At 35.8% G+C, this 13120-nt stretch overlaps 2 protein-coding genes across 2 annotated transcripts; one reads left to right on the forward strand and one right to left on the reverse strand.

The window, feature by feature from the left end:
• Positions 1–4203: 4203 nt before the first annotated feature.
• LOC133188032 (uncharacterized) lies at positions 4204–5213 on the forward strand. The gene is made up of 2 exons (XM_061323424.1): positions 4204–4315; positions 4405–5213. Exons 1-2 carry the CDS (start codon positions 4204–4206, stop codon positions 5211–5213), a joined length of 921 nt encoding a protein of 306 aa, XP_061179408.1.
• A 3244-nt stretch (positions 5214–8457) lies between these two features.
• On the reverse strand, positions 8458–13095 carry LOC133188033 (uncharacterized). Its single transcript, XM_061323425.1, has 7 exons — positions 12840–13095; positions 12051–12304; positions 11781–11927; positions 11253–11473; positions 9857–10162; positions 9125–9451; positions 8458–8956 (listed from the first exon to the last, which is right to left on the reverse strand). Exons 1-7 carry the CDS (start codon positions 13093–13095, stop codon positions 8650–8652), a joined length of 1818 nt encoding a protein of 605 aa, XP_061179409.1. The 3' UTR covers positions 8458–8649.
• Positions 13096–13120: the final 25 nt, after the last annotated feature.

Below are 13120 nucleotides of genomic sequence, written 5' to 3' on the forward strand. Positions count from 1 at the left end.
CTTGATGGTTTTTTTTTTTTTTTTGAAATATTATATATAGGCTATATTTAACAATGTTTTGACAATGTATTTAAAGGTTTATCTCGTAGAGTCTAGGGAATATTAGACTCTTGTAAAGTTCTTCCTTGTATAGAATGAAGAGTGCTTGAAAGGTCATAAAATATCAAGTCTTTATAAGGAAATGAATATTAACTCGAAGGTGGATTGCGTAATTTTCAATTGGTTAATATTTATAGAAATAATATTTTGTAAAGTTAAATCATGATTTTCCTTATATAATCATGTTTTTTTAATTATGTATCTCAGTTGGAGGAGACCTTATATATATAGGCTTTCCTCGTGTTGAATTAAGAAATCACTGTCTACCTTATTGGGAATGCGAGGGCATTAACGACAATTGAAAACGTCGAAAAATTTGACAATTGCATGACAGGCGAATAATAATTAACTGTCGTTAATATCTCTGGCATACCCAACAAACTAGACAGTGATTCTTTATACTGTTATATTTACATTTTTTTAAGTTATTAATTTTTACTCGCAAAATAGCTCCTTAATAATAATTGAGAAAAATAATTGAAGGTGAAATATCCCTCTGCTCTAAATTTCACCATTTAAAAAAAAAAAATCCCAACATTGCTTTTCATCGACAACAATAGCATTAGATTCAAATGGAAAATAGTTTGAAGTATGAAACGTCGCTTACTTTTTCAGAAATGAATATTATGTCTAATCATGATATGCAGAAAATTTGATATGGTGAACAGAAAGATCAATAATTTATCTCAACATAAAATTTAAAATATGAGGTATATATGAAATTAATATTTACTATCATACCTATCTAATTCACATTAGAAAACATAATGAAGCGTTGCTTTTTAAATCAGAATATCACATTGTTTTCTGTACTTGTAAAATAAAAAAGCATCCCTCTACAAGAGTTTCTTTCCATCTACAGGAGTTAGCGTTCTTCAAAATATTTTTTGTGAAAAAAAAAATAATTTATTGATTGTAAAAAGTCTGGTTAGTCTGCATCTGAAATTTCTGTAACAATTAAAGATTATATGTTAAGAGATAGAAATATCTCAATTTTAACAGTTTAAAGGAACTGAGCATAAATGTTTTAGGTAAACTATTAATATAAGTAATTATTATATAGTCTATTTATAGTCCCTATATAATCTATACAAACGCAAACAGTTCATAACACTACATATTCACCGGATTTTAAGCCGTATTCACCGGAGGGTCGGTGCGCGTGCAGCGGCATTGTGACGTCACAATCAACACCTCAAACAACGTTGTAAACAACGGTTGCAACGGCCGGAGCCAGCTGTGTATCTGAGCAGGAAAAACATTAACCAAACCTATCGCAGGATTATTTTCTAAACATTTCGATTTCTTACAAACAGCAAAAGGAAAACACGGAAGCACATGTAATCTGGACATTTTTTTTAGTTTTCCACGACAGAAGTTTGTAAATGAAAGTGGTATCATCATGCAGCCTTCAATGTCTTATTCATTTGTAATGGTGGATGATTTATAGTGTCTATATATGTTATTAAATCTTTGTTATTTATTACCATGTATCTAGTCACGTATTAATATGAATAATTATTGTAATATTGTGTTGTGTAACATTATACTATTATTATTATATTATTATACTACATTTAATGTCGGGTTCGTTGCCGACTTTGCGCGTGTGTCAGGCCGTTCGGGACAACGTCTGGACGTCTGTTAACGGCCTGACCACCGTGACGTTCGCAACGGCCAGATTAGATCAGTGCTTGCCTGAGACAAGCTGCGAGTAGGTATCCACCATCCCCTAGACTTGTAATATTGTTAATTGTCACTTATTTATTTATTTCATTTAATAAACCTTTGTTAACCGTTATAAATGTTTTTCTCTCTGTAAATCACTGAATCTGGATTTATACATGGAAACGGACAGGTTTCCCGTTACATTTTTGGGGGCTCGTCCGGTGATTTACAGTTGAGAACATTTTTCGGTCTATTGTAAAAAAAAAAAAAAAGAAAGAACCAAACGTATCAACAATTTATGTTCAGAATTTTAGGTGGTATCTAAAGAAAAACATTTTTTTTCTACATTGTATTTTTATGGTTTAAATGGCGTCAACACTTTTCAGTAATCTGTCCAACAAATTTAGGCAATGGTTTAGCTTTCATGAACCGGAAGCAAGGGCTAGTACTAGTGAAGAAAGGAGCGGATCTCACGGAAATAAAAATATTTCCAACAAAACTCAGGAAATTCAAAATCAGCACAATTTCTGGGATGCGGACATAAGATCAGATAGACCTACATGTATTCAAAGACCAATTGTTAACAATGACATACCTGTTACATATTTCGTGGAAAATAAAGAAGTTCATGCTTCTTGTAATGTTAGGCCTAACGCTAGTGTACCACACCGACAAGAAAACCATGGGGTTTTTCAAACAAGTCTGGAAAACGGTCACAATGTAGGGTTTGAACGAAATGTTCAGAACAATTTTGACTCGTATCTGAGTGATAACATGTCCAATCCATATGAAAAACTGTCACAAAGTAGCTCAGCTTCACAGCATGTTTTCAATCGAGGCGATCACGTGACACAAAACGGGTACTGGGGTACAGAAAGGGGAGATAAAAACGACCCATATTACTCTGGTCGAACCAGGGGAAATTATTTTGCACATAGTACACCTATGACAAATATTCAAAATCGAAATGTGGTGTCGAATTTTGAAACAAATAAAACTCCTTATCGGGAGGTTACAAACAAAATGCAATATTTTGAGCCAGAAAATAAAATTGAAAGTGAAAGAGAAAATTACTTTTTCTCAAGATGCGGACAAGATAATGTCACTTCTCCGTATCCGAGATGGTCAGATGGGGATCAAAATTCATTAAATTACCCCTCCCCAAATGTTCACTACAGTTCAGGGTCGAGAGTAGAAAATGATTATTTCGCTGAAAATAAATACGGCGCGCAGTCGGTCTATCCATTAGACTCGGAGGTTCGAACACCTTACCGGAATTATTTTGATCGGAATGATCAAAGACCTCCTGTTCAACATTCTTTTGAACAAATGAAAAACATGCCCAACAATGTAAAAAATTTTCAGAATTCTGAATGTCGTTTGATAAATGATAGTTTTAGCAAACAAATGTTTCCAACAGGTGCGCAAAAGTTCGAAGGCCCTGATCAATTGAATGAAAATAATTACTTTCTAGATCAAAGACGTAGACAAAGAAAAGAAAAAGAACCTGATCTTTTTACCGGAGAAAACGTGGAATGGGCAGATTATATTTGCCAGTTTGAACAGGTGTCACTCTGGAACAAATGGTCAGGAAGCGAAAAAGCAGCACAACTCGCAATGAGTTTACGAAGTGCTGCTCAGCGAATTCTCGGTGATCTGTCTCGTGATCAGTTAACAAACTATGAATCTCTAAAATCAGTTCTAACGCAAAGATTCAATCCCTTAGAGCGCGAGACTGCTTTCCGCTGCGAGTTCCGGAACGGAAACGACTTTCAGGAGAGACAGCAGCTGACTATGGCTACTCTTTAAAAAGACTAGCTACTCGCGCATTTCCGACAATACCAGTTTCACTTCGTGAGAGTATTGTTCTTGAACAGTACATTAACGGACTAGGTAGTCAAGAAATAAGAAGACATGTGCAATTTGCACACCCTACTACGTTAGACAGGGCTATATCTCTTGCACCAAAACATACTGAAATTCAGTCTGTCCGAGCGCTGAAAGCAACAAACGAGTCTAATAATCTTGAAAATAAAAGACCTTCAGAATTAGAAAAATCGCTTGCTCTGATGCAAAAATCTATTCAAAAATAACAGAAAGAGACAACCAAAATGGCAGAATAATTTCTCGCCGTACGCAAGATGAAACTCGAAAGAAAATTGTCAAATGCTATAACTGTAACCAAACAGGCCACATTAGTAAATTTTGCCCAAAGTCACAAACACCCATACTTGCATCAAGTCCTAGAAAGGTTACATTTTCGGATTCTGTCTCAAAATCTGGTGATTTAAACTAAATGGGGCTGAGCTCGGGACCAAAAGCCCAGCCCACAACGATTTAACTACTGAAAATTTGACAAGGCCCTCTGTAAGGTTGTCGGCAATCTCTAAGAGTTGTTGGTTTTCTGTTGTTGAGATTGGTGGTTTGAGCGCAAACATGCTCATTGATACCGGCTCATCGGTGTCTCTGTTATCAAAGGAGATATATGAGACTTTGAGTTTCAGACCGATCTTAACAAAAGTCGCAGACAAGTTAACCACAGCTGACGGTGAACCCCTGCGTGTTTGTGGGAAATCGAATTTCCCGCTCCGAATGAATGGAGTAAATTTTAATTACCCATTGCAATTATAATTGCAGAATTGGGTGATCTTCATGGTATATTGGGATTAGATTTTTTGTCTGACAACGAAATTGTAGTGGATACTTGTAGAGGAATTTTGATGTCCTCTCACTTTCAAATTCAGTTATGCTGGGAAAATAGTTTAAATCATACGTGTGCAAGAGTTCAGATTTCTGAAAATGTTCGAATACCACCTAGGTCTGAGATGTTTATTACTGGCAATGTCAAAGGTAATATTTCGGATGATGTGACGTGCATCTTAGAGCCAGATAGGGACCAGACAGGACATGATGTCCTCATACCTAAATCAATTGTCAACATCACAAAATCATCTGTGGTGTTTTCTGTCCTTAATCCTACTGACAATGATATACATTTGAAAAAAAATAAATGCATAGCTAGTATACAAGCTGTAGATTATATCATAGACAATGATGATTGCAAAGGTTCAGGAGTAGAAAATAAAGATATGTCTTTACAATCAAGTGTACCAGATAATTTGCAATCGCTGCTAGAAAATGTGTCAAATAAACTTTTATCTCTTGAGAAAAACGAGTTGAAACATTTTGTTTTACAATATTTTGACGTTTTTGTCGGATCTGACGGAAACTTAGGCCGAACTGACCTCACTGCTCATAAAATTGACACAGGGGGCGCGAAACCGATTAAGCTACCCCCAAGACGACTTCCAATATCTCAGCGAGATGTTGCTGAGCACGAAATAGAAAATATGTTACAGAAAGGAGTAATAGAACCTATTAATTCTCCATGGGCTTCGCCCATTGTTCTAGTAAAGAAAAAGGACGGCTCAACGCGTTTTGCGTAGATTATCGGCGCTTAAATGCTGTCACTGTGAAAGACGCATATCCACTGCCTAGAGTGGATGAATCTTTTGATTCACTAGCCGGTGCCAAATATTTCTGCACACTCGACTTAGCCAGCGGATACTGGCAAGTGGTCATGCATCCCGATGATAGACAAAAGACAGCCTTTGCTAGTCATAAGGGATTATATGAATTTACGGTAATGCCTTTCGGACTGTCAAATAGTCCGGCAACGTTCGAACGATTAATGGAGATTGTACTTTGCGGACTCCAGTGGGAGAAATGTCTAGTCTATTAAGACGATGTCATTGTTTTTGGAAAAACTTTTCAAGAAACTTTAGAGAATTTAAGATCAGTTTTCGACCGATTTAGGAGCGCAAAGTTAAAACTGAAACCTAAGAAATGCGTTCTTTTCAAAGACGAAGTATCATTTCTCGGTCACGTAGTCTCAGCTAACGGCATTCAGTGTGATCCGACGAAAATTATCGCGATTAAGGAATGGCCGGTATCCGAAAACATTTCGGATGTCAGAAGTTTTCTGGGACTTGCGTCGTATTATCGTAAATTCATATACAATTTCTCATCTATCGCTTACCCTTTAACAAGACTAACACAGAAAAATAAACCATTTGAATGGACCGCAGAAAGTGAAAATGCTTTCACTACTCTTAAAAAGTTACTGACAGATACCCCGATACTATCATATCCTGACATCAAGGAAACGTTTATTCTTGATACCGATGCTAGCGTATTTGGCGTTGGTGCAGTCTTATCGCAGATACAAAACGGTCAAGAAAAGGTTATAGCGTACGGAAGTAAAAGACTGTCCAAATCTCAAAGCAAATACTGCACTACGTATCGCGAACTTTTTCATTAAACACATTTTCTCCTTCGTACCGACCATTCGTCTCTCCTTTGGCTGAAGAATTTTAAAGAACCGGAAGGGGTGTTGGCCCGATGGCTTTCCTTTCTAGAGACGTACGATTTCGAGATTAAACATAGGAAAGGTTCTCTGCATGGAAATGCAGACGGTTTATCTAAACGCCCCTCGCGCCGATGTAAGAGATTTGATTGTAACCAATGTTACGGTACCTTGCCAAGCAGCAAAGACAATATCTCACAATACCAACAGGCGCGTAGCCAGAATAGAAATGATGTGTACGCAGAGAACGGCAGGGGTTGGGTGGGGTGCGTGAGTCTTGAAACACCCCCCCCCCCCCCAGTGTTTAAGGGCTCTGGTCAGGCACGTTATGTAGCTTTTGCCAGCCAGGAAAAAATTACAACTTTAAAAATTTTGTCAAGCAAGGACGAAAAAGGAAGATTGTCAAAATTCGAAGTCCCATTTCTTGTGTGTGTGTGTTTGTTGAAGGGGGGAGGGGTGTCGATCATCTTTCACAAACCAAATTTTTATTAATACATTACCAAATTACCATGATTTAACAATGGTGCAACAAACAGTGGGGGTCCACCCTTTCAATGTACATTTCTTCAATAGTAAAAGGTTACGTTTTGGGAATAAATAGTGGGGAGGCTCCCCTGATACTACGTGCCTGCTGGTGAGGGCCCAGAAGCTCCGGAGTTTTACCAAATATTTCATTCATTTTCTTGAAATATAAAAATTATGCCATTTAGTTTTTGTTTAGGAAATAAAAGACATAGTTATATTCATTGTTTTAACGAAAATTAATATTCCATGGAAACTCATTGTACATATAATTGAGGCTAAAATTTAACCGATTAACTGGTATATAATCATTCTTAACGTTTAAAAACATACAAAATTTTAATTATGAACAAAAAATATCGTATTTTAAATCATACTAGTAGATCATAGCATTCAACGATGCGGCTGAAATTTATTTTTTCAAAGATCTTTAAAAAAAAATATCAATGTATGGTAGAACAATGACAAAATAATGAATGATTAAATAAAGGATTTCAGATTTTATCATACAGCCACGATAATTTAAAATTTAAATCGACACAGTATGACACAGAATAATTTGAAACACGAATATTTTTTGGATGGTATTGAGATTTTTTTTCTCCGAATAATTCTCTCTTTTTTCTTATCTTTTTTTTCTTTTCTGAAAATGATGTGTACGCACTTGCGTATTTGCGTATAGGCAGCTACGCGCCTGACCAAGACTTTGTTGACTAAAGCATTTAAAAACATTATAAAAACGTTATAAAAACATCAAAATGATTATTTCATAAACTCTTGTTCTGACTAGTGGATCCTTTTTCTTACATATGGCAAGGAATATGGCTGTGTATTGAGCAAAATATTTCGATAAGATACGATATTTTATAAAGCGATATGCGATATATTGGATTCTTTAACAAGTCTGTCAAAAAAGTCTTGTATACCATTTAATCCATAGATTTGATAAAAACTGGGTGTTTTATTACCAAATTGGAAGTTCATGTTTCACTGTCTTTACAAAGTACACTTCAAATTCAAACTTTTAGTGATTGTAAAACTAACATGTTAAAATATAGTTGTCTATGTATTTTGTAAATAGTTATTTAAGATGTGCTATCTCCTTAATGTTTATTTCATTATTGATCATTTTTAATTCAAAACAGTTAAAAATAACCTTTGATGACTGAAATTCCCAACTTTTTCACTGAATTATAAGAAAAACTGTCTGCCCGATACGTATTGAAAGTTAATTTTCGATACGATACATTCCTGAATATTCGATACGTATATTGACACAGCCCTAGCAAGGAACGGAGAGCTTAGTACAAAACGATGTTCCCTATTTTAAAAGATGAGTGAATTACGCCCAGTACAGTAATGTGACAGTAATACAGTTATACCGAGCCTCAAAGAACAGCCAACATTATACTTCGATAAACCCACACAAAGTAACTGTATTAGAATAACCTTAATTTTTTCTGACTCCTATATCAACTGAATATAAAATTCAATCAGTTGCCGTGCGACTTTGTTGTCTTCATTGACCGATTTAATCTCTTTACAATAATATTCAGGCCCGTAGAACGCGGGGGAGGGGGGCGCCCCTTTTTCTAAGTGAAGTATTTTGTTGTAGTAAATGTTCATTTAGATGCTTGTTGTTCCGACCCCCATTTTTTGTTGCTGTAAGGTCGAGCACTGTTGTCAAATTCAAGGATTTGAAGAAAAAAACACCAAAAAGTAAAAGAAAGGTCCAACATGCCCCCCCCCCCCCCAACAACACCACCATGAAATAACATTTTGGAGTTTGGACAGTTGGACACTTTAGCAGTTTTTTTTTTAAATTTTATTTTTAAATATTATTTTGCTTGTCAGATTTTTTGGGAGGTTGCTACGGACCTGATATTTTCAACAACTTGAAATTCTCTGGCTATTCAAGATGAAAGACTTGTTCCATCAACATTTTTTGTCAATTTTCTTGCCATTGATCACATTCTATGTAATGAAATCCTATACTACGCTTGACATAGCTCTAATTCATCATCCTGAAATAGAGCAGCTATCCCTTTAGATTCTATTCTTTTGTCGAGCTTATCAACATCATCCTTAAAACTAGCACTGTGTGTTGATTGCAGCGCAAATAGATTGTCCAACTTTGTTAAGTCTGGTCTATATCCGTCAAATTTAAACTGTATAGGAGAGAAGCCCAGATTTTGAAGAGGTCCGACCATTTCACTTCCACTGTTCTTAGGCAGAAATGACACGAAGAGAAGTCTAGCGGGATAAACTTCATCGTGATACTTTTTAAACATCTCCGCAAAACTATAAAACAAGAAATATCAAATTCATCGGCCAAGAAAGAAAATACTTATTACTTCCATAACGTAGTCAAAAGTTAGATATGATGTAAAGGAATAATTAGAGCTAGTGGGTTCTATTGGAGATAAGAACATTTCCTTAAATAAATGATAATTAAATTTCTAAGCTTACTGCATATTGGTAGTTTGTTCCTTTTCAACTTCTTCCTCGTCTGTGACAATCACAAAAGTCTTCACCACTTCCTTCCTCTGAAAAAACGGAAGTAATGCCGCTGCCGGGCACGTGCCTCCCCCAGCCTTTACCTCCATAGCTAGATTGCTAACTTCTTGAACTGTGCTAGGAACGTATGGAGCGGCATGACTTTCGTCATCGAAGAAGACTAATTTAGCAGATGTAATGACGGCGAGGATACCGGCGATGATAGAACTGGTGCGGATGGCTACATCCATTGACCCGGACTTGTCCCCGAGTATGACAACCGGCGAGTCCAAGGAAAGCCTGATAGGGACATAACAAAAACATAATATTATTTTAATCCAGTGGAAAGGGGAGAAAACGTTCTTGAGTTGTTTAAATATTGCTATTATTCTTCAACTCTGTCATATCTCTAAAATATTCAATATTTTTTTTATTTGTAGTTACCATGTATGATATATAATTTACATTGCACTGCTTTTTAAAAAATTAATCCAGCGACAATATCTATTGCAAAATGCAGCTGTAAAATGGTAAGTAGGACTAAATTTGTATAGTCTGTCCCAAATGAGCATTTCCACCACGTTTTAAACGATATCAAATAAATTTTGATTTGTTTTCAAAGAAAATATCATATAACATCTTTTGAGCATTTGTTCAATTGGCTAAACATGAGACAAAATTAATTTAAAAAATCAAAGCGGCTACCTTATATTTGCAAGACGTTCCTGAGCAATATCTGAAAGCTTTGTTGAAAATGTTGCAATGTCTGGGTTGGGTGTATACATTATTTCCCCTGGGCCCTCTGGTAGGCCTTCCCAATCCCAGGACTGCAAAATCCGCCTCATTTGCTCATACTCCTCCTCTGGGTTTTGTGGTTCACCTGCCTGTAATAGCCGACACATAAGAATACGTTCGAGGAGCTTTCCAAGCGCCAGAGTGACTGGATCTCCTTTCTTCAGACGGCTATCTAATTCCCTGTCTACCTGTGGACATTTCAGTTCCTCGTAATACCTTAAAAAAAAGTCAATCGATCCACATTTTTTGTAAGGAATGTGTAATAGAGACGGTAAACAATGTGTAATCAATGGAAAGTATAAGATTATTTTAATATACATAAAAACTATAATAGTTCCCAATTTTTGCAAATATTTGGCGAGATAATCATAATATAGATGAAAAGATATATTACAGTAGTTTTGTTTTTGTCAAGGTAAAATTCTCAATCATCTGTATTTTACTATGTATACACGATGACGTATCGCATACAATACAAGCATATTTTGTAAACATAGCTTTAAAGAATATTCTTAAATAATATCCCCCAAAGACTCTTATAACGAATAAATTAAACTTGTTACACGATCATAACGCATTAAAACAGCATGAAATCTGTTTTATTTCTATTGTTAACCAATGTCACTCAATAGCATCCATTTCCCATGAAAGATTTTCTGCCCATGACCAAGCATATCTCACCACAAACCGACCTAGGTCCATTTCCATGGCAATGATGGCCATATTGAATATTGCATGCGCTACTACATTTTTCGGTTATCATTTATACTGTGAAGTTCATTAGGATTGTCCAAGCCATCTTTGATTACTAAATATGTCCCCCAACTTCATTAAGGGTAACATGAAATGAAAAAAGTGAAGATAACGAATAGTGATCAATCTTAAAAAAATCTACGAAAAATACAAGTCTGTTTGCAGAGTATAAAACACGGGCCTCCGGAAATTCCAGAGGTGGGATAAGGTGCCTAGAAGGAGTAAGCATCCCCTGTTGACCTGACACACCCCGGCCCCTTTGAGACCAATGTATTGGTCATGTAGACGGAACATTCCTTAGTCAAATTCAGTATAAAAACAAAGGCCTTACAATTGGTATGAAACACGTCAGCAAAAATACGACCCAGTAGGTTAGATTTGTTAAAAAGGTCATTATAACGACCAATGCTTAATTTAAACGAGGTTGTTGAACTCCCTGTAACACCAACTTATCTGGCAGTAGACTGCTCGTACTCAGAGGATGCTCTTGAGTATCAAAAATAAATATGTGCATTATCGTGCTGAAATTGACAAGTAAAATAAGAATTTAAACCATAAAATTGTATCCATTTTTTCCTCGCGTTGTGCTATTTTTCCTTTTATTTCGTCTGTCAAGTGGGCAATAAATGATCTAACTTTGGTGTACGGGATATTATGATCCTGTAGTATTTCATTAATGTTGCTCTGTGTGATGCTCCGAGACTTGAACACTAGACTATCCTCTGGTGGGGACTCTCCAAAACAGAAAGGTAAAAACCACGGAACAGAAAAATCCTGCCAAAAAAAGTAAAATCCATCCCAATATATCTGTATACATGTGGAATGGTTGTCAACTTTTCAATGAGTATTAAAATTAAGTGGCAATTTTTGAAAAATGGAAAATATAATGATTGATTTAAATGTACATTAAATAAATACATGTACATGATATATGTTTATCTATATTCCATTCTAAATTTTCTTTACGATATATCGTAAAGAAAATTTAGAATGGAATATACATGTACTATCAGAGTGGATTCTAAACGGTTTGCACATCAAGTGTTATCGTCATATGCATATGAAAACAATATCATATTACCTTGGTTGGATGAAAATGACATATGTCAGCCAGCCTTTTCCAAAGATCAACAGGAAAGTGGAGAGCAAAGAATTCCAACTCCTGTTTAGTTAAGGTGCGTGTCCAACGCTTCACGTGCTTACATACCGCGCCACTAGCTGATCCAGTCTGTAAAAGAATGTGCACATTTACAAGCATGCACAGCAGAAAGCTCATTTACTATTTGTTTTATGAAATACAACAGAGAATTAAAAAAAAAGTTTCCTGTCGCATTTGACTGTGATGTTTTACCGAGGGTTTCATTTTCATCAAGTTGTCTATGTCGGATTTCAGTTTTCCCATCGTGCTCGGTTTCACATTATTTTTCTGAATTTGAAGTCTCTTGTGTTTCTTTTCAAACGCTCTTGCTTGTCTGCCCGAGTCCAATAAAACGACTGCTTTTGACACCTCCACAACACCGAACAGGTTTTTTCTTTGTAAAAGTGTCTCTGCCAACTCGTGGTCCCCGCGCGCCCAGGCAGCAGCCAACGCCTTGACTTTAGAATCTTTCATTAGATAAGAAAAGCATAAGCCATTCTGAATAAAGATATTGCTCTGGATATCAAACATATTAGAAACAAACTTAAAAGCTGTAAATAAAAATGTATGTTTGTTCCCTGTGCGCTGTATATTGTAAATGATTTTAGTTAATCACAGCCCAGTCAACTCCTTTTCTAATCCCTTCTGATTTTTTTTTAATTTCTTTTATTTATTCATTCATTTATGAATTATTATTTTTGTGAATTTGTGTCTTCGATTGATGGCCTCGGAGTAGAAATAATGAGAGCATAGCTTTGAAATATGAGTTCTTAACAATTTCATAGTGAACTTATTGTCTATTTCATAAAATTTTTAAATATCGTAGTTAACGTACTTCAGTCAGTCCTGGTAAATGTAGTTCGACTTGTCAAACATTTCCTTTCCAAACCAAAAATAATGTTGTCTTTTTTTCTCTGGTATTTTGTATAAAAAAATCATATGTATAAAAAAAAATTTAAAGTAATTTTAAGAAATGGTCCTATAAATCAATTTTTTACTTACGTTGTGGGACCTCAACTTTCCACTTTTCCATCGTTCGTATTGCAGCACAGTAGAGAGACCAGTTTTCCGTTTGTTCTTTAAAATGTAGATCAAATTTAACATTTTTGGTGAAGAATCCGACTGGATCATCCTGCAGCTCTATCTCTGAATCATTCCCTATCTCTTCATGCTCTCCAATCGTTCCGTTGGGCTTACGAATTCTTCTTGATCCGCTCCTTCCACCCTTGTGTCCACGCCCCCTTCTCTGTCCAGGCATTTTCTCAATATGGATAAGATTTTTG

This window comes from Saccostrea echinata, unplaced genomic scaffold (assembly GCF_033153115.1).
Source record: "Saccostrea echinata isolate AGI-Se365-2 ecotype Australia unplaced genomic scaffold, CSIRO_AGI_Sech_v1 ptg000015l, whole genome shotgun sequence".
In the NCBI taxonomy this organism is placed as follows: Eukaryota; Metazoa; Mollusca; class Bivalvia; order Ostreida; family Ostreidae; genus Saccostrea; species Saccostrea echinata.

Excerpts from the sequence above, each read along its gene's own strand:
- LOC133188033 (XM_061323425.1), bottom strand. The coding sequence starts at position 13,095 with ATGCCTGGACAGAGAAGGGGGCGTGGACACAAGGGTGGAAGGAGCGGA. Across the intron at positions 12,305-12,839 it reads GAAAGTTGAGGTCCCACAAC|ATTCTAAAGTCAAGGCGTTG; the intron begins GTAAGTAAAAAA and ends ATCTAATGAAAG. Across the intron at positions 10,163-11,252 it reads AAAATGGATACAATTTTATG|GTATTACGAGGAACTGAAAT; the intron begins GTTTAAATTCTT and ends CTTTTTTTTAAG.
- LOC133188032 (XM_061323424.1), top strand. The coding sequence starts at position 4,204 with ATGCTCATTGATACCGGCTCATCGGTGTCTCTGTTATCAAAGGAGATA. Across the intron at positions 4,316-4,404 it reads CAAGTTAACCACAGCTGACG|AATTGGGTGATCTTCATGGT; the intron begins GTGAACCCCTGC and ends TTATAATTGCAG.